Source organism: Leucoraja erinacea, chromosome 9, assembly GCF_028641065.1.
Source record: "Leucoraja erinacea ecotype New England chromosome 9, Leri_hhj_1, whole genome shotgun sequence".
NCBI classification, from domain to species: Eukaryota; Metazoa; Chordata; class Chondrichthyes; order Rajiformes; family Rajidae; genus Leucoraja; species Leucoraja erinaceus.
The window spans coordinates 24,572,797-24,593,248 of record NC_073385.1 but is presented as its reverse complement, the minus strand read 5'-3'; the positions used below and the strand labels follow the sequence as shown (position 1 = coordinate 24,593,248).

Sequence of the window (20,452 nt, the reverse complement as noted above, 5' to 3'; positions counted from 1 at the left end):
AAAAACAGTGGCCATTTCTGCATAAAAATAAAGCAAAGCCAAAAAAAACCTCGATCCATACTATTCAATTCTGTGCATTGCCAGAAAATTTCAACTTGTATTGAACCCTTCACTATTGGATTTGGCTTTGAGCATTTAATAGAAGTAACAGGGATATGAGATAAATCATCTATTGATCATTACATCAAACCACAATTAATTGTTTTAAACATCAGTGTCTACCTGTCAGACATTAAATGAAAAGTATATGCATAGAAATATCCAGTTTCTATCCTGTCTTATGTAAATTTATGATTGATCACAGTTCCCAATCCAGTGAATAGATCCCACATTGCACACAGGAAGAACCATGATTCTGTGATGCCACGGTCTCCAGTAAAAACCTTCTTACAAATGAAGCAAAATGTGGAATTGAACAATCAACGTACTCCATTACCTGCACTAAAACGTTCAGGACATGAAGGTATGATCAGTTGATTTTACAATTTATTTTTAATATTCCATACATTCTGACCCTTAACATGTTTTCAATTTACTGTGCTTTATACAAGTAGGTTTTCAAATTCTGCTCTGCATTTGTTCGATGTTTTGATTAATGCCCACCAATAGTCATATTGCAACATAAGGGGGAGAGGAGGAAGTGGTTTGTACACTTAGTTTTACATTCTTGTTTTGAATATTATATATTTATTTGATAAGTTCATGTTCATTTATTGTCACATACACCAATTGGTGTAGTGAAATTCACTGGCCAGGTCAGTCATACCATTTTTTTTTAAAAAGGTCCCACATAGGAGATTAGTGGGCAAAATTAGGGCATGTGGTATTGGGGGTAGAGTGCTATAGAGAAGTGGATGGCAGACAGGAAATAGATAGAGAAGGATAGAGAAGTGGTTGGCAGACAGGAAACAAAGATTAGGGATTAACGGGTCCCTTTCAGAATAGCAGGCAGTGACTAGTGGGGGTACCTCAAGGCTCGGTGCTGGGACCGCAGCTATTTACAATGTACATCAATGATTTGGATGAAGGGATTCAAAGTAACAAAAGCAAATTTGCAGATGACAGAAAGCTGGGTGGCAGTGTGAACTGTGAAGATGATGCTATGAGAATGCAGGGTGACTTGGACAGGTTGGGGGAGTGAGCAGATGCATGGCAGATGAAGTTTAATGCGGATAAATGTGAGGTTATCCACTTTGGAAGCAAAAACAGGAAGGCAGATTACTATCTAAATGGCGTCAAGTTGGGGAAAGGGGAAGTACAACGGGATCTGGGGGTCCTTGTACATCAGTCTATGAAAGTAAGCATGCAGGTACAGCTGGCAGTAAAGAAAGCAAATGGCATGTTGGCCTTTATAACAGGAGGAATCGAATATAGGAGCAAAGAGGTCCTTCTGCAGTTGTACAGAGCCCTAGTGAGACCACACCTGGAGTATTGTGTGCAGTTTTGGTCCCCTAATTTGAGGAAGGACATTCTTGCTATTGAGGGAGTGCAGCGTAAGTTTACAAGGTTAATTCCCAGGATGGCTGGGCTGTCATATGCTGAGAGAATACAGCAGCTGGGCTGAAGTTTAGAAGGATGAGAGGGTATCTCATTGAAACATATAAGATTGTTAAGGGTTTGGACAGGCTAGAGGCAGGAAACATGTTCCCGATGTTGGGGGAGTCCAGAACCAGGGGCCACAGTTTAAGAATAAGGAATAAGCCATTTAGAACGGAGACGAGGAAACACTTTTTTCTCACAGAGAGTGGTGAGTCTGTGGAATTCTCTGCCTCAGAGGGTGGTGGAGGCGGGTTCTCTGGATGCTTTCAAGAGAGAGCTAGATAGGGCTCTTAAAAATAGCGGAGTCGGGGGATATGGGGAGAAGGCAGGAACGGGGTACTTATTGGGGATGATCAGCCATGATCACATTGAATGGTGATGCTGGCTCGAAAGGCCGAATGGCCTACTCCTGCACCTATTGTCTATTTATACTGGCTTTTGCCTTGTAGCTTTCTATTCATATAGATACATTGAAAATTATTATTTTGATTTTAATGCTTATTTAGTTAACACATGCCAATTGCATTGGGGTTTCTCAATTCAAATCATTTTATAAATTAGAAATAATTGTCATTCTCAATAGCAATTTCTGGTACTGACAGTATTTCTCACCGTAGCATTACTCTTAAAGTGCTTTTCCTCTCTACCCTTTTGACGTCATATTCAGTCTGATAATCTGATATGATTCTTACCAATATTTTTGTTTAGCTTGCAGCCATTTGTATGTCATTTTTCCTGAGATATAAGTACATAATTTGTGCATTTACCTTATCACGTGATGCTAATTTTTCAAAAGTGCCAAGAAAATTGTCCAAAAAAGATTTTCGAATAAATCTATATTGATGAAAAAAGTTGTTTCTCCCCCTTGATAATGGGTTTGCTGTCAGTTAATGGATTCTTAATGGTGTGATGTGAATTGTCGCCTTATTTTGAACATGACCACTGTTACTTTATTTAAACTATAGGAATTCACCATGCCCATTTTATCTTCATGATTGTCATTGCCTCATGATCTCTCATCTTTCAGCACAATTGGATGCAATTAATCACTGGCTGTAGTATTTTCATAGCTTTTAAGCACTGGAAGAATTTCTAGTAATTCTAATATTCCTTCTTTCTTTCTCTTGGTATTTATTTTTTTGCAACTAGTTGGTTTGCTGCATAGTGACCATCATGGAATATCTGTTTCAACAAGAGTACCAAATATGCCAAGTACCAATCAGCCTACAAAAAACATGGTGATGTCCAATGTTGATTGTGCTGCCAAAAATGTTGAAAATTGGGATGCTCTTTCTCTGAATTCGGATAACGACAATGATGGTGATGATGAAAGGTCACAGTTCACCGCACAAACCACTACAAATTCAAGTTCAACCATCATTCATGCCAACCACGCAAAAAATGAAATCCGGGACATTCTAAATTTCAGTGCCACTTCTTTACAAAAGGGTGCTTATCCAAATAAAAATACAGTGCAAACAAAAAATGAAGAAGCTAATAAAGACATTGAAGGATGTAAGGAACTGTGCACTATTTTGCTGAGATCACCAAAGATCACTATACCCAGAAAAGAGGCAGAGGTTGAACATGGAAAACCAAATCCTAACAACGTTGATAGTCCCAAAAGGAAAGGGGTAAGTAAAATTAACAAATTGGTTATTTTAAAAAAAAATAATAACTAACGTATGACAATTCTTTTTAATCAAAAAGTCCTTTCATTTGTGGTATCGTGGTTCCAGAATTAAGAGAATATTGCAAATTCAGCACCTTACAAGAAATTTAAGATTTATGAATGGAAAAATTATGCAGAACCTAATTTTTGTCATCTGGAATATGTGCAACAGTTGAAATATTTAGCAAAATTACTGTATAACCATGATAAATGTTTTATTTTTTTTTAGCCACTGGGAAAATGCTAATAAGATACTGTTCTGAACACTGCTAATACAGGTGCACAACCTTTTATCCGAAAGCCTTGGGACCAGACACTTTTCGTAATTCAGAATTTTTCGGCTTTCGGAATGGAAGATTTTTAGCGTAGATTTTAACGGCTGGCGCAGTGGTAGAGTGCTCGGCTCATATCCGCAAGATCGCGAGTTTGCGCCTCGATCCCGGCAGTTACTCGATCGCGAGTTTGAGTCTTCAATGTAGTTTTTTCTTGCAGAATAGGAGAGAATAGGGAGGGTTAGGCTGGGATCATTCTCTGCGAGATGATCTTAGTGCGGGAGACAAGTGTAGGAGAGGTGTACTGACTGTGTGGGCAGATCTTTGGAAGTGATTGCCCACCATTCTCAAAAGCCGCTGTGTCTCCCTGTCCCTCCAACTCCAGAGGAATCCGCTCCCTGATGGGCCGCTACGGCGACAAGTGGCAGTTCGCCCACAGCCCGAGCTGCGCCCCCTCATCCGCAACCCGGGTTCCTCTGGAGTTGGAGCGGGGCTGGGCTAGAGTTGTTGCTGGCTGTGAGTCTCTGGGATCTCCGTGCTTGCAGTGGGCCTGGGGGTCGGTGTCCCGATGAGGGGGGCGCAGCTCGGGCTGTGGGCGAACTGCCACTTGTCGCTGTTGCGGCCCATCGGGGAGCGGCTTCTGGTGGTCATGACGTCTCTCAGCTCCTGTCCAGGGGGATGGCCGGAGACGTCGGGACCAACAAGAACCCGCTCCCCGATGCGCCGCTACAGCGACAAGTGGCAGTTCGCCCACAGCCCGAGCTGCGCCCCCTCATCCGCAACCCGGGTTCCTCTGGAGTTGGAGCGGGGCTGGGCTAGAGTTGCTGCTGGCTGTGAGTCTCTGGGATCTCCGTGCTTGCAGGCGGTGTCCCGTTGGTCCTGACGTCTCTGGCCACCCCCCTGGAATGGAGCTGAGACTGGGAACTGTACCGCCCTTGCCCCCTCCCTCTGCAACTGCAAATAACCCCACAGTTCCCAGTCTCAGCTCCTGTACAGGGGGGTGGCCGGAGACGTCACAGCCCGAGCTGCGCCCCCTCATCCGCAACCCCAAGACCAAGACGTACCTTGCACACCATCAATTTCAGTCCCTACGGGGAGTGTGTTCCTCTGGAGTTGGAACTGGGCTGGGCTGCTGCTGGCTGTGGGTCTCTGGGATCTCCGTGCTTGCAGTGGGCCTGGGGGCCGATGTCCTGTTGGTCCTGACGTCTCCGGTGACTGGCACTGACTTGCTGGCAACTCCGACGTGAAGACAGTGCAAAGCCCCCGCGCCGGTGCAATGGGCGGGGAGCTGGAGAGGGGAGGGAAGGGGTCACACACATGGCCGGGAAGCAGAGGGGTGTAGGTGGGGTGAAACTGAAGGAAGCGACAATCTGCTGCTGCCTGCCCGCTGAGTTAAAAAGTTCCCACGCAAGACTCACGATACACTGTGTATCGTGAGTCTACCGTGGGAACTTTTTAACTCAGCGGGCAGGCAGCAGCAGATTGTCAATTATTAACCCTCCCGCGCAATATACCCTCACCTTCTCTTTTATGAATGGGGATTTAGTTCCCCTTTCTTCGAGGACCGACCGGAGGTTCCGCTGTCACCTCTGCGGGCCGCCCTCGGTGAACGTCTTCAAGGACCTTTCTTCAAGGACCGAAAAAATGTCCGCTATTCGGAGCTTTTCGTTATTTGGAACTTCGGATAAAAGGTTGTGCACCTGTACTAATTGATTACAGGTGTTTATTTCTTCAGAATGGAGGTTTTTTGATTCATACAGAACTGTCCCTGTGTTTCGAAATAATATGTAGAGCTGATAGCTTCTCCAGTGCCTATCTGGGGAATGTCACCATTTGGTTTGCTTTACAAAGCGGGATAAACTCTTGGTTGCTCTGAAAGATTTTGCATTGGTTACGATAAGCGAGATTGATGTATTGAAATTCATTTTCATAAAATCATTGAAATAGACCCCTCAGTGCAACTCACTGACAGTCAAGTAGTAATTTAGTTTAATTCTGTTTTAATCTCACCAAAACTCCCTGTAGATTCTATCACTCATGCACATACTAGCAGCATTTCACAGTGGCCATTTAACATGTCAATTCGCACCTGCCAAGGAGTGTCGGAGGAAATTGTAGCACTACGGGTAAACCCTCAGTCAAAAAGAGAATGTGCAAGCTGCACATGGACAACACCAGAGATCAGGATTGCATGCAGGTTGTTGGAGTTGAGGCATCAGCTTTACTTGCTGTGTTCCTGTGCCATTTTATCTGTCTAGAGAGTACATTGTCGAGATGCATTGTTTTATGTCTAAGCTGAGGAGAAATTTCTGATCTTGGGGTTGTGAATTTTTGGAATATTCTACAAGAGTCTGTGCTGGGACTTCTATTGTTTGTCATAATAACGTGGCTGTAAACATAGTTAGTTTGTTAGTAGGTTTACAGTCTACACCAAAGTTAGTGGTGTTGGAAACAGTGAGGAAAGTTGACAATGGATCCAGCGGCAGTTAGATCAGTTAAAGATATGGGGCGAATAAATGTCAGATGGCGTTTAAACCAAGCAAGTGTGAGGTGGTGAAATTTGGGAGGTCAAGTGTGAGGAGAAAGTGTTCAGTTAATGGCAAGGCCTTAACAGATTGATGTACAGAAGAATCTTGTGGCCCAAGTCAACAGCTCCCCAAAAGTGGCAATGCAATTAAATAGAGTTGTAAAGGAGGCATATGGTACACTTGCCTTCATTGATCAAGGCATGAAGTATAGGAGTCAGGAAGTCATATTGCAGCTTTATAAAGTTTTAGTTAAGTCGCATTTGGAGTATTGGGTGCCGTTTTAGTTGCCTCATCACAGGAAGGATGTAAGGCTTTTGGAGAGAGTGCAGAGGTTTACCAAAAATGGATTAGAAGGTATTAGCTGCAAGGATAGGTTGTATAAATGGATTGTTTTCATTGTTTATTTTCAGTGAAAAGCCTTTTTTGTGTGCTATCCAGTCAGCGGAAAGACGGTGAATGATTACAATTGTGCCATTTACAGTGTCTGGATACACTACTAGGGGTTCTGCTGGAAGCAGATCTGATAGAGGTGTTTAAGATTCATGATCAGCGTTGTCTTTTTGTGCCAAAGGGCCTGTTCCTGTAGTGTGCTATAGTCTTTTTACTCCTGAATTGCATTGGTGCACAGTTATAGATCATGTTCAAGGTTATCAATAGATTTTTGTACTCAAGATGAATTGTATTCTTGCAAAGTAAATATTTCATTCCTTGTGGATTTTTTTGAAGTAATAAATGGTGAGCAATTTATTGCTAAATTTGGAGATTATGTCACCTTTTAATTAACCTCCAATTTTGAATGAGGAAAGCCAAGCTTCCTTGAACGGGTACATTATTCTTCAAGAGATGGATATTGATTAACAGGTGACTTACAATATGTAAAATTATTAGTGGCTACTAGAAGTCACCCACATAATTAGCAGATAATTTATTAATGAACATCTCTTGAAGGAGATCTTCTATGTCTAATAATTTAATTAGAGTTATAGAGTGATACAGTATGGAAACAGGACCTTTGGCCCAACTCGCCCAGCTACACTATTCCCACCTGCCAGCCATATTGGTCCATATCCCTCCAAACCTATCCTATCCATGTGCCTGTCTAACTGTTCCTTAAAAGTGGGGATAGTCCCTGCCTCCTCTGGCAGCTTGTTCCATATATCCACCAGCCTCTGTGTGGAAAAAATACCCCTCAGTTTCCTATCAAATCTTTTCCCCTTCACCTTAAACCTATGTCCTCTGGTACTCGATTCACCTATTTTGGGCAAGAGACTCTGTGCATCTACCCGATCTATTCCTCTCATGATCTAACACCCCTCATCCTCCTCGCTCCAAGGAATAGTGTCCCAACCTACTCAACCTCTGCCTATAGTTCAGACCCTCTAGTCCTGGCAACATCCTTATAAATCTTCTCTGTACCCTTTCCAGCGTGACGACATCTTTTCTATAACATGGTGCCCAGAACTAAACACAATACTCTAAATGTGGCCTCACCATCGTCTTATATTAGTGCAACATGACCTCCCAACTTCTATACTCCATGCTCTGGCTGATGAAGGCCAACGTGCTAAAAGCCTTTTTGACCACCCGATCTACAGTGCATTCAGAAAGTATTCAGACGCCTTCACTTTTTCCACATTTTGTTATGCTACAGCCTTATTCTAAAATGGATTACATTTTTTTTTAATCATCAATCTACACACAATACCCCATAACAGAAAAAGCGAAAACAGGTGTTTAGAAATTTTTGCAAAGTAATTATACAGGAATATCACATTTACATAAGTATCCAGACCCTTTGCTATGGCACTCAAAATTGAGCTTAGGCTCATCCTGTTTCCATTGATTATTCTTGAGGTGTTTCTACAACTTGATTAGAGTCCACCAGTGGTAAATTAAAATGATTGGACATGATTTAGAAAGGCACACACCTGTCTATATAAGGTCCTACAGTTGACAGTGCATGTCAGAGCAAAAACCAAGCCATGAAGACGAAGGTATTGGCCATAGACCTCCGAGACAGGATTGTGTCGAAACACAGATCTGGGGAAGGGTATAAAACAATTTCTGCAGCATTGCAGGTCCCGAAGAGCACAGTGGTCTCCGTCATTCTTAAATGGAAGAACTTTGGAACTGCCAGGACTCTTCATAGAGCTGGCCTCCCGGCCAAACTGAGCAATCAGGGAAGAAGGGCCTTGGTCAGGAGTTGACCAAGAACCCGATGGTCACTCTGACAGAGCTCCAGAGTTCCTCTGTGGAGATGGGAGAACTACCCAGAAGAACAACTATATCTGCAGCACTCCACCAATCAGGCCTTTATGGTAGAGTGGCCAGACAGAAATCACTCCTCAGTAAAAGGCGCATGACAGCCCACTTGGAGTTTGCCAAAAAGCACCTAAAGGACAAACGGACCATGAGAAACAAGATTCTCTGGTCTGATGAAACTAAGATTGAACTTTTTGGCCTGAATGCCAAGCGTCATGTCTGGAGGAAACCAGGCACCACTCATCACCTGGTCAATACAAAATACCTACGGTGGTGGCAGCATCATGCTGTGGGGATGTTTTTCAGCGGCAGGATCTGGGAGACTAGTCTGGATGGAGGGAAAGTTGAACAGAGCAAAGTACAGAGTGATCCTTGATGAAAACCTGCTCCAGAGCGTTCTGGACTGAGGTCTGGGGCGGAGGTTCACCTTCCAACAGGACAACATCCTTAAGCACACAGCCAAGACAATGCAGGAGTGGCTTCGTGACAAGTCTGAATGTCCTTGAGTGGCTCAGCCAGAGCCCGGTCTTGAACCCGATCGAACATCTCTGGAAGAACCTGAAAATAGCTGTGCATCGACGCTGCCCATCGAATCTGACAAAGCTTGAGAGAATCTGCAGAGAAGAATGGGAGAAATTACCAGAATTCAGGTGTGCCTAGCCAGGGCTCGAAATTAGCAGTTGCCCGGGTGCCATTGACCACCCAAAGTGCTGCCGGGCAACCTAAACGCCGAGTCATTTTGCCCGGCTTGGCAAGCAGATACAGGTTTATACCGATAGACAGAAAAACTGTAGTATCACCGCGGGTCAGGCAGCATCTCTGGGAAAAGGAACGTTTCGTGTCGGCAGCAGCTGGATTGCGAGGCAAAGATACTAGGTGCGTGGTGACGAAGGATCAGAGCGAACGACGGGCCCCGAACAGTGGCAGCAGCGGCCGCGACAGCGGCTCCACCGCCTCTTCCTCCTGCACCCCGTCCGGCTGAAGGAGGCCTCCCTCTCCCTCTCCCTCCCTCCTCCCGGCCTTAACGTGCGAGAGGGGTTGTTTTGAAAGCGCCGTTGACGGATTTGCCTCCCCTCCCCTCTCCAGCTCCCCGCCCATTGCACCGACGCGGGGGCCGCTATCGCCCAGATAACTGCAAGCACGGTCGCTGCCTGCAAACAAGCCAATGTGCAAGGTGCGTCTTGGTCTAGGGGTTGCGGATGAGGGGCTTTCAAAACAACCCCTCTACAGCACGCCGAGGCTGCAAGCACGGAGATCCCAGAGACTCACAGAGAGCGGGTGCGGCTGGGAGAGGCCACCCCCTGGACAGGAGGGAAAGGGAGAGCTCCCCGATGGGCCGCTACAGCGGGGAGCAGTTCACGCAGCCTCCTTCCGCCGGCCACTCTGAGATCCAGCTGCAGCCCACCCAACAAAGATCCTATAGCTATAGGATCTTTGAGCTGCACCGCTCAGCCCCACACCTTGCTGTCAGCTGGCGGAGGACAGGGAGGCGGTGGGCGAGAAAATCCTACACCAGTACCTCACCTCTTTGGCGGCTAAGCACTTGGCGAATGGCCAGGGACATTCCAAGGTAGCATTGGGCGATGTAACTGCCGGAATGTCGCAAACTTGCGAGCGATATGACCTTCCTTCCTGCCCAGCCATCTCCTCTTCCCCTTAAGCCCCCAAGGCCGGATAAAAGGTTGTGCACCTCTCTCTCTTGACGCCCCCCCCCCTCCACCCCTCTTATCAGAGCTGGGCCCCCCAGTCCTCGCCATCCCCCTCTTGATCCCCGTGCCCTCCCTCTCTATTCAGCCTTCCTCGAGACTGAAAGCCCTGGCGGTGCAGCCCCTATCGCCCTGATAACCTGCCCACCCACACAATCTATTCACCCCTCCGCACGCCGAGGCCCACCTCACCTTGCCGTCTCTCCATCCTATTTGTCTACTGCACCCCATTCATCCTGTACTGATCGCCCCCCCCCCCTAGCCATCCCATACTGGGCCCCCCCCATTCAACACCCTTTGACATCCCCCGTGCTCCCCCCTCACAATTTTACGTACTCCACCTTCCTTCCTCCCCACCTCCTCTGCCCCCCCCCCCCCCCCCCCCCCCCCAACCAACTGATCCCCATGCCCTCCGTCCTCACTGACCCCCTGTGCTAATTCAATCTATTCATCATCCTGCCTCATTGATCCATCCACCCCCATTGCCTTCTCCCCCCCCCCTCCATCCCATACTGATCCCCCCCCCATTGACATCCCCCGTGCTCTCCCCTCACAATTTTACGTACTCCAACCAACACGTACTAATTCCCGCCTCAATCCATCCAATTGCCTTCTCAACCCCCCCCCCATCCCACGCCATCTATCCACCCCGCATTGATTCACACACCCTATTGTGATTCATGGTCTTCAGAGCAAACATTGACTATGTTTGATAAAGGAATGCAATCAAATGTGTTTCAATTCCCAATGTTATTATTTATTTTGACACCATTAAACATATTACCAAAAGAACATTTGCTGCAGTTATGTCATTTGGCCATCTCTTGTCAGTTAGTGTAATGTTTAACCTGTCAGTCGGTTTTAACAGCTATTATCATAAAATGCCTTTAGAAATTTCCTTGCAACCTGTATATTTTGTTATGGATAAATTATGTGGGAAGCCAGAGTGTTTCTGTGCCAATAGCAATAACGACCCATGTTATGGCCATGTCATGGTAATTTTCGATCCTTCACAGAAAACATGCTTGCATCAATCTGTAGTGTGCATGGTTAAGCATATATGTTACCATGGTCCAGGATTTTATTGACACAGGTTGATAATATGCTGAATAATCCAACCACATTTTTATTTGGAAGTGGAAAGAACTAATAGAAATTGCATTAATTGCAATGTGTAAAAAGAGTTGAGATATTGTATTATAATTTTGCTGCATGTCATTGTGGTATATATCATGTCTTGATTGGTGAATATGTTTAGTTTGTGAGTTATTTGAAGCAGAAATAATATGTGAATGTAGACAAACGTGCTGGAGAAACTCAGTGGATGCGGCAGCATCTATGGAGCGAAGGAAATGGGCAACGTTTTGGGCCAAAACCCTTCTTCAGACTTTATCAGTTTCTCCAGTACTTTTATCTACCTTAGATTTTCCAGCATCTGCAGTTCCTTCTTGAACATAATATGTGAATGCTTCATTGAGCATAATTCCGACTGGTAACTACACTTCGTCCGAGCACATTATAGCACGCGTCATGCAAACCGTCTTAAATGACCAACTAAACTGTTATTTGGCAACCTAAAAACAGACTGGCAACAGGGAAAAAAAGTTAAGTGAGTGCCCTGCAAGCTTGTAGCGTCATACCCAAGAAGACTTGACACTGTAATCGCTGCCAAAGGTGCCTCAACAAAGTACTGAGTAAAGGGTCTAAATACTTGTGTAAATGTGATATTTCAGTTATTTCTTTTTAATTACTAAATTTCTGAACACCTGTTTTTGCTTTTTTTTATTATAGGGCATTGTGTGTAGATTGATGATAACAAAAAAAGAATATAATCCATTTTAGAATAAGGCTGTAACGTAACAAATTGTGGAAAAAGTGAACAAGTCTGAATACTTTCTGAATGCGCTGTAATTGCGACTAGATAGAGCTCATGGCGCTGCTGGAATCAAGGGATATGGGGAGAAGGCAGGCATGGGTTATTGATTGGGGACGATCAGCCATGATCACAATGAATGGCAGTGCTGGCTCGAAGGGCCGAATGGCCTCTTCCTGCACCTATTTTCTATGTTCTATGTTCTATGACTCCACCTTCAGGGAACTATGCACCTGCACTCCTAGATCCCTCTTCTCTACAACACTACCCAGAGTCCCACCATTCACTGTGTAGGTCCTGCCCTTGTTAAACTTCCCAAAATGTTACACCACACATTATTCCATCAACCATTCTTCAGCCTACTTGGCCAATCGATCAAGGTCCTGATGCAATTTTTCACAACCATATTCACTATCTGTAAAACCTTCCACATCTGTATCATCTGCAAACTTGCTAATTATCTGGTTAATATTTTCAAGTGTGATAGATTCTTTAATGATATATCTGTGTAATATAATTCTCTAAATATATAGGAAAAGAAGATTACACTGACAAATTGGATCATCCAGCAAATAAAAAGCAGCAAGGAAATTTGTGTTGAAGGAAAAAGGTAATTAACCATTTGTTTTGATCAGAACTTAGTCCCTTTTTTTAAACACCTTCCCATCTCTCTCCCCCCCCCCTCTATTGTGAGACACTTTGCTTATGGTCTATCTGAGTTAGATGCCGTGTTGGCAGATGATGAGCCAGAAAGATCTGAATTTTGTTCTACCCAATATGGTATTCAGTAGGAAATCATTTTTGCATAATTTAGATCTTCTGGCTAAGTTCCCCTTGTAATGAGAATTTTTAAACGTCCAGGTTGAGATCAATCAGCATTGTGTAGAGCTCAAAGCCCAGGTCTTTCTGGTTGAACTAAACAACAAGAAGAAGTCAAACCATTAAAGAAACAAAATATCTTAAAAAACCAAGACATCAGAGAAACATTTCCATCTAAAAAAACTAAATAAGTCAAAATCAAATCATTCAATTTGCGTGGCGCTGCTTCTCCACCACTGTAACTTCCAGAAACAAATCATTATGTAAGTTGATTATTTAGAAATGTGTTATCATGACTCTACTTTTTCCCAATTTGAATTATTACTAGAAACGACTGCTAGAAATAGTAATCTATATTGTACTCGCTCTGATCCCAATGATATTACCTGTACAAAATGCATAAGTAAGTCGATTTTTCTTACAATTCTATAATTGAATTACTCCCAGACTGTTTTCCCATTGCCATTGCTGCCATGGAGTCTCCTATCCATCTCCCTAACTTATAGGTGTTAATGGTTTTTTTCTTCCAATTTAATGGAGGCAATTAATTTGGTTATGTTCAATAGCATATCTGGTGCTTTAAGTATTGGTGTTAAATCTTTTATATATTAAACATACTATATAAACTAATACATATGTGTTTCCCAAACAGGGATAAAATATACTGGCATAGTAATGTAATTGCTGAAAGAATTAACCAGACAGAACTGAAATCTATTACTGGTTCAATTTATGTTCTGAAAGGTCCAATGGATTACGTCACGATGAAGAACCAAGGTATACAAGAGTGGCCGTATATGTTCTATTGGAACATAATTATTTGGCACAGATGTTTTGTGTTTAAACTAAAATTCATTCTCAAATGTATTGTTGAAACAAATCACTTGGCCTAGATAGTCCATTGTGTTTATGTTCTTTTGAAAATTGCTACCATTTTTTCTAACAATATTGCCACAGTCTTCCATTTCCATGTATGCATTTCTAGATTTTCGATAATATGTTCTATCCTTTCTACATTCTAAGCCTAAATGAGTATGTGCTGAATTCATAGAATGGTGCAGCACATTTAGAAGCCATCTGACTATTTCTTGATTTATAGAACTACGCGATTAATCTCCATCTGATGAAAGGTCATCGATCTGTAAACCTAGCTATCTCAATCCATGGATGCAGTTTGATCTGTTAAGTACTTTCAGTATTTTCAGTTCTCAATTAGCCTCAATCTCTTCTTTCCTATATATTCTCTACACGATTGTGTTTCATCAAGAGTACCTTAATGTAATATCTGTTAGTATTCGGATAGAAACAAAAAATTTATGGGTGCTTCTCAGAGTAGATGCAGCCTCAAACTAAGAGATTAGACTTCAGGAATAGGGTGGCACAGCATAGAGCTGCTGCCTCAGAGCCAGAAACCCAGGTTAGATACTGTCTGTGTACATTCTCCCTGTAACTGCTTGGATGTTCCGGTTTCTTCCCACATTTCAAAGCTGTGTAGGTTTGTAGTTTAATTATTCCTAGTGTAAAGGATAGAACTAGCGTACGGGTGATTAATGGTCAACGAGGACTCGGAGGGCCGAAGAGCCTGTTTCCACGCTGTATTTTTACACTAAGTTAAACTGCGACTTGTTTTTGCTTTTCCATAAAGTGAAAATACATGCCCTGCTGTGTTAAAAGTTTCCAAAATTTTACAGTCATTCATTGCTCCATTTCCCAATCTCTTTTCCCTAGAATATAAACAAAATGATTTTCATCCTTTGCAGATGGGTTCAACCCCCCCCCATATCTGATATTATCCTAATAAATCTATTATTTTTGAACCCTCCCTGTTATGATGACCAGAGTAGAAAGTAATGTATCTTGATGAAGTTGGTACGGTATAAAATTGTCATCTTAAAAGAGATACTATTCTTGATTAATGTATAGGATGGAACTGCAGATGCTGGTTTAAACTTCTATTAGTTTTATCTCCCGGTTGCTAAACACTTTATTTCTCCTTCCCATTCCCACACAGACCTTTCTGTCCTTGATCTCCTGCATTGTCAGTGAGGCTAAATACAAATTGGAGGAACAGCATCTCATATTTCACTTGGGCAGCTTACAGCCCAGTGGTATGAATATTGATTTCTCTAACTTCAGGTAGCCCGACATTCCCTCTCTCTCTATCCCTCCTCCACACAAGTCGCATTAGCTTCTCGTTTTCACCCAACAAACAGCTAACGGCCTGTTTCCTTTTTTCATCGTTAATTTTTTGCATCTTTCACTCATTGTTCCTTATCTCTCTACATCATCGTCTATATCTCTTGTTTCCCTAATTCTTAACCAGTTTGAAGAAGAGTCTCGACCCAAAACGTCACCTATTCCTTCTCTCCAGAGATGCTGCCTGTCCTGCTGAGTTTCTCCAGCTTTTTGTGTCTATCTTCAGTTGATAAGAATGATAGCTGCTAATTTTGCTGGCACAAATATATGCGTGTGTGTGTGTGTATACACACACACACATATATATACCCACATATATATATATGTATATATATGTATATATATATATATACACATATATATATATATATATATATGTATATATATATATATATATATACGTATAAGTATATGTATATATATATATATGTATATATATATATATATATATATATATATATATATATATATATGTATGTATGTGTATATATATCGGCACGGGCTAGAACATTGAAAGAAAAACAATGGTATTAACATGCTTTGAAGAAAGTAAAGTGATTGTGTGTGTGTGTGTGTGTGTGTGTATATATATATATGTGTGTGTGTGCGCATATATATACATACACATATACGTGTGTATGTATATATATAGTATACATATATATATATATATATACATGTGTGTATATATATATATATATGTGTGTGTATATACATATATATATATATGTGTATATATATATATATATATATATATATATATATATATGTGTGTGTGTGTGTATACATAGAAAATAGGTGCAGGAGTAGGCCATTCAGCCCTTCGAGCCTGCACCGCCATTCAATATGATCATGGCTGATCATCCAACTCAGTATACCGTACCTGCCTTCTCTCCATGCTCCCTGATCCCTTTAGCCACAAGGGCCATATCTAACTCCCTCTTAAATATAGCCAATGAACTGGCCTCAACTACCCTCTGTGGCAGAGAGTTCCAGAGATTCACCACTCTCTGTGTGAAAAATGTTTTTCTCATCTCGGTCTAAAAGAATTTCCCCCTTATCCTAAAGCTGTAACCTCTTGTCCTGGACTTCCCCAACATCGGGAACAATCTTCCTGCATCTAGCCTGTCCAACCCCTTAAGAATTTTGTAAGTTTCAATAAGATTCCCCCCTCAATCTCCTAAATTCTAGCGAGTACCAACCGAGTCTATCCAGTCTTTCTTCATATGATAGCCCTGACATCCCAGGAATCAGTCTGGTGAACCTTCTTTGCACTCCCTCTATGGCAATAATGTCCTTCCTCAGATTTGGAGACCAAAACTGTATGCAATACTCCAGGTGTGGTCTCACCAAGACCCTGTACAACTGCAGTAGAACCTCCCTGCTCCTATACTGAAATCCTTTTGGTATGAATGCTAACATACCATTTGCTTTCTTCACTGCCTGCTGCACCTGCATGCCTACTTTCAATAACTGGTGTACCATGACACCCAGGTCTCGTTGCATCTCCCTTTTTCCTAATCGACCACCATTTAGATAATAGTCTGCTTTCCTGTTTTTGCCACCAGAGTGGATAACCTCACATTTATCCACATTATACTGCCATCTGCCATACATTTGCCCACTCACCCAGCCTATCCAAGTCACCTTGCAGCCTCCTAACATCCTCCTCACAGCTAACACTGCCCCCCAGCTTAGTGTCAACCGCAAACTTGGAGATGTTATATTCAATTCCCTTGTCCAAATCATTAATATATATTGTAAATAGCTGGGGTCCAAGCACTGAGCCTTGTGGTACCCCACTAGTCACTGCCTGCCATTGTGAAAAGGACCTGTTTACTCCTACTCTTTGCTTCCTGTTTGCCAGCAGTTCTCTATCCACATCAATACTGAACCCCCAATAGCGTGTGCTTACACACACACACACACGCTTATTTATTTATTTATTTATTTATGACAATTGCTCATCACAGAGTAGAATAGAAAACTCTTGTTTTGGAATAATAGATTTATTTTTCAAAAACAGGAATCTCTGGCACATTATTAAAACACTTCTTTCGTGGTTTTCCATTGGATTGGAAGAATCGTATTGAACAACTCCTTGAAAGTAAAAGGTACGTAAATAAATTATTCCAGTTTGAAAAATTAATATAGAAAATATAAATGTCTTGTTTTTTTTTAGTTTGCTGTAATTGTTATTTTTTAGCGAAAAGCCTAACAATCCAGACATAAAAAAGGATAAAGGAGACAGAATTCAAAAGTTATCTTCAATGAAATTGCTGAGATCACAAGATATACTCTCAATTGAGATGGATGAGACTCCGACTACCAGGCACAAGCTGGCTAGACAAAGGATGGCAAACGAAGGGCACAAAAAATATGCGAATGGTAAGTTTGTACAATATTTGGTCATCATTAGAAAATCGCCAACTATTTAAATTGGAGATGAACAAAATGGTTAGGTGCATCAAACTGTAGAGCAAAGGTGGGCTCTTTGTACTTGGTGTCATTGCCCATGTCACTGCAATGTAAAAAGAAGGAATGCCGAGGTAGTCAAAGGATGTAAAGGTGACCAAAGGATGTGGCGATGGAGACATTTGTTGTTTTCTTATACAGGTTTTAGTGGAATAGCAATGGCTTGGCTGTACAGTAGGAAATACTAATTTTTTTAATCCTCCTGTTTCATTTGTCATTTATAAAAAATATTCAAGATAGAAAATTACTTTTTGATAATGAGTTATTTGATCAGCTGGTGTGTGCTTAATTATGAAATGGCTTATGAATGCACTGTATCTTGAGTACCTTTGTACAACTGTTGGTAGTAATAGGATGTCGCATGAATTAAGCACTATCCAATGGTATTTTAAAATATATTTTAAAAGCATATTAAGCGAAAGTATAACTAGAGAGAGAATAAGGCCCCTCAGAAACCAAAGCAATCATCTATGAGAGGAGCCGCAGGTGATGAACAAGGTTTGCAAATACTTCTCCTGTTTTTACTGTGGAGACAGACATGAAGATGGGGAACCTGTGAAGGTTAATGGAGTTGCTTTGAGTATTACGGACAAGGAGGGGCTGGACGTCCTAAAGCGTATGAAGGTAGATAAATCTTCCTGGCCTGATCAGATATATCCATGAATACCGTTGGAAGCTTGAGAAATTGCAGGGGCAGATATATGATTCATTGTTAGACAGGGTGAGGTGCCAGATGACTGGAGACTGGCTCATATTGTGGCTTTGTTTCAGAAGGGTTGTAAGGAAAAGCCTGGGAACCATTGACCAGTAAGCCTAACTTCTCAGTAGGTAAGTTACTGGAGGGGATTCAAAGGTATAAGATACATGTATATTTGGATAGACAGAGGTTGATTAGAGATAATCATTACGGTTTTGTATGTTGGAAATCATGTTTACCCCTGAGCTCTTAAAATATAATCAACATTTCATTTTTGTTACTTAATTTGCTTGACTTTTGGTGATTAGTGTAGTTGTACGTACATAATTCCTGGTTTTTAACCTTTAAGAAACTTGTCTGATTAGTCTTATATAGTCCAATATACATTTTGCATTTTCCCACTTGGAGCGTATCAGTTGTAATTTTGTTCACTTGTTCCGTGTATCCCTTTACAAGTCACTGCTGAAGCAAACTTCTTTTTGCATTGCGACTGCCTTGAGATAAGTTCATTAGCCTATTTGAATATTCTTGAATCTGTTCATTGACTTTGGAGAATTTGTGCAATTATGTCTTTGTTCTTTTCTGCGTCTGTATAGTTCCCATCCACACCTACTGTGCCTCATTTAGTATATCTGCTATGATTGTAGTCTATTCCTTCGTTCAAGTCCAGGATGCCCAAAAACCACATAATTAGCAATTATTCATCAAAATACATTCAAATTTTCCCTACTTTCGGTAGCCTCTGCAACCAATTTTGAATTCACATTTTTAGTTCTATTAAATTTTTTGCTAAAATGTCTGATGTAGATCATATCAAATATTTCTGCCGATCACGTAAATATGTTCTTGGATATTTTTTCATCTTGGTATCTTAAGATCATTTCCCATTCATCTAAACTACACATTGAGCAGGCTCATACTCCTTTATCAGCATTCTTCCCCCACCCCACAAGCAGTTGGGGAATCGATACTGGTGAAACCTTCATGTATCACCTCCCAGTAGAGTACATCTTTGTTTAAATAAGGAACCCAAAGTGTACCCTGTATTCTGGGGACGCTTGGAGCTGAAGTTCTTTACTTATCTAATAAGAACAAAAATTGCTGCAAATGCTTAATATGTCAGGCAGAGGCATTTGGAACTCACTGCCAGGGGTAGCCCTGGAAGAAGATATAATAGTAGCTATTCAGAGGCTTTGAGATGGACACATTAATATGCAATAGGGATGTGGATCATGTGCAGGCAGAAGAAATTAGTTTAATTTGGCAACATCTGCGACACTGTCATGAGCCAAAGGCCCTCTCCCTCTTCTGTACCAAGATGTGTACTAAATCTAGCTTAGATTCCTCCAGCAGTTTGTTATTTTATTTCACAGCTTTATCAATAATTGAGTAGAATATGCAAATCTGCCAAAAACAAGTATATTGAAACCTAGAAGTTATGTTTTTGCTTTAAGCAAAAGAATGAATGATTTGACTTTGGTGATTATAATGTCAGCGATGCCAAACCAAAAGTATTGTATCACAAAGGAATGCAGGGTTGGAGAAAGGTGGGGTTGTGGGCATTGCCATTTAACTATTTCACAATGTTTAATGTTAATTTATTTTAAAATATATTTATGTAGATTTATAATGTTTTTAAATAGATTGTAACATTTCCATGAAAACACAATACAGTCGTAGTGGTCGTTGCATTAAGGCTCCAATGGAGTATTGGCGGGGGCAGAGAATGGTGACTGACAACAGCTTGAATGTTACTGTCATGAAGGGTGGAACTGATTATTTGAATACAGTGAGTATAATTTTTTTAAATAAATAAATAGACAACAATTATCTATGACATTAAAGTAACTTTTGTTGTTTTTATACAAAAAAATTCAGAGAGGGAATGACCGAAATGGAAGCCCCTTGACCTCAAAAATGCCTGCAGAAAGTTCAAATAGAAGGAACAATAAACGTAAGAAAATGTAACTTTTCTGCAATTATTTATGTAATGCACATTCATCTTTTCAGTTTCATAGTTCCACAGATTTTAAAACTTTTATTTGATATTTTATTTTCTACAATATTCTTGAAAACAAAATGTGCAATAGTTGATGGCAGAACCTTTGTTTCAATGAGACTGAGCGCATCCAGGTTAGCCGGGAAGTGGTGTTAGGTAAATTGAATGGATTAAAGGCCGATAAGTCCCCAGGGCCAGATAGGCTGCATCCCAGAGTACTTAAGGAAGTAGCCCCAGAAATAGTGGATGCATTAGTGATAATTTTTCAAAACTCTTTAGATTCTGGAGTAGTTCCTGAGGATTGGAGGGTAGCTGATGGAACCGCACTTTTTAAAAAGGGAGGGAGAGAAAAAAACCGGGAACCGGGTAGTGGGGAAAATGCTAGAGTCAGTTATTAAAGATGGGATAGCAGCA

The 20,452-nt window shown here is 41.6% G+C and overlaps 2 protein-coding genes across 7 annotated transcripts in view; one reads left to right on the top strand and one right to left on the bottom strand.

Moving 5' to 3' along the window:
- The window catches only part of im:7136021 (uncharacterized), a 168,711-nt gene that overhangs the window by 113,215 nt on the left and 35,044 nt on the right, over positions 1-20,452 (bottom strand). The window lies entirely within an intron of this gene.
- The window catches only part of mis18bp1 (MIS18 binding protein 1), a 58,973-nt gene that overhangs the window by 12,788 nt on the left and 25,733 nt on the right, over positions 1-20,452 (top strand). For both annotated transcript variants that reach the window (XM_055640373.1, XM_055640374.1), the window contains exons 3-10: positions 305-463; positions 2,689-3,173; positions 12,386-12,462; positions 13,324-13,448; positions 16,894-16,981; positions 17,074-17,255; positions 19,683-19,828; positions 19,918-19,993. In XM_055640373.1, coding sequence (XP_055496348.1) covers positions 305-463; positions 2,689-3,173; positions 12,386-12,462; positions 13,324-13,448; positions 16,894-16,981; positions 17,074-17,255; positions 19,683-19,828; positions 19,918-19,993 — 1,338 coding nt within the window. The remainder of the gene's footprint in view (positions 1-304; positions 464-2,688; positions 3,174-12,385; positions 12,463-13,323; positions 13,449-16,893; positions 16,982-17,073; positions 17,256-19,682; positions 19,829-19,917; positions 19,994-20,452) is intronic.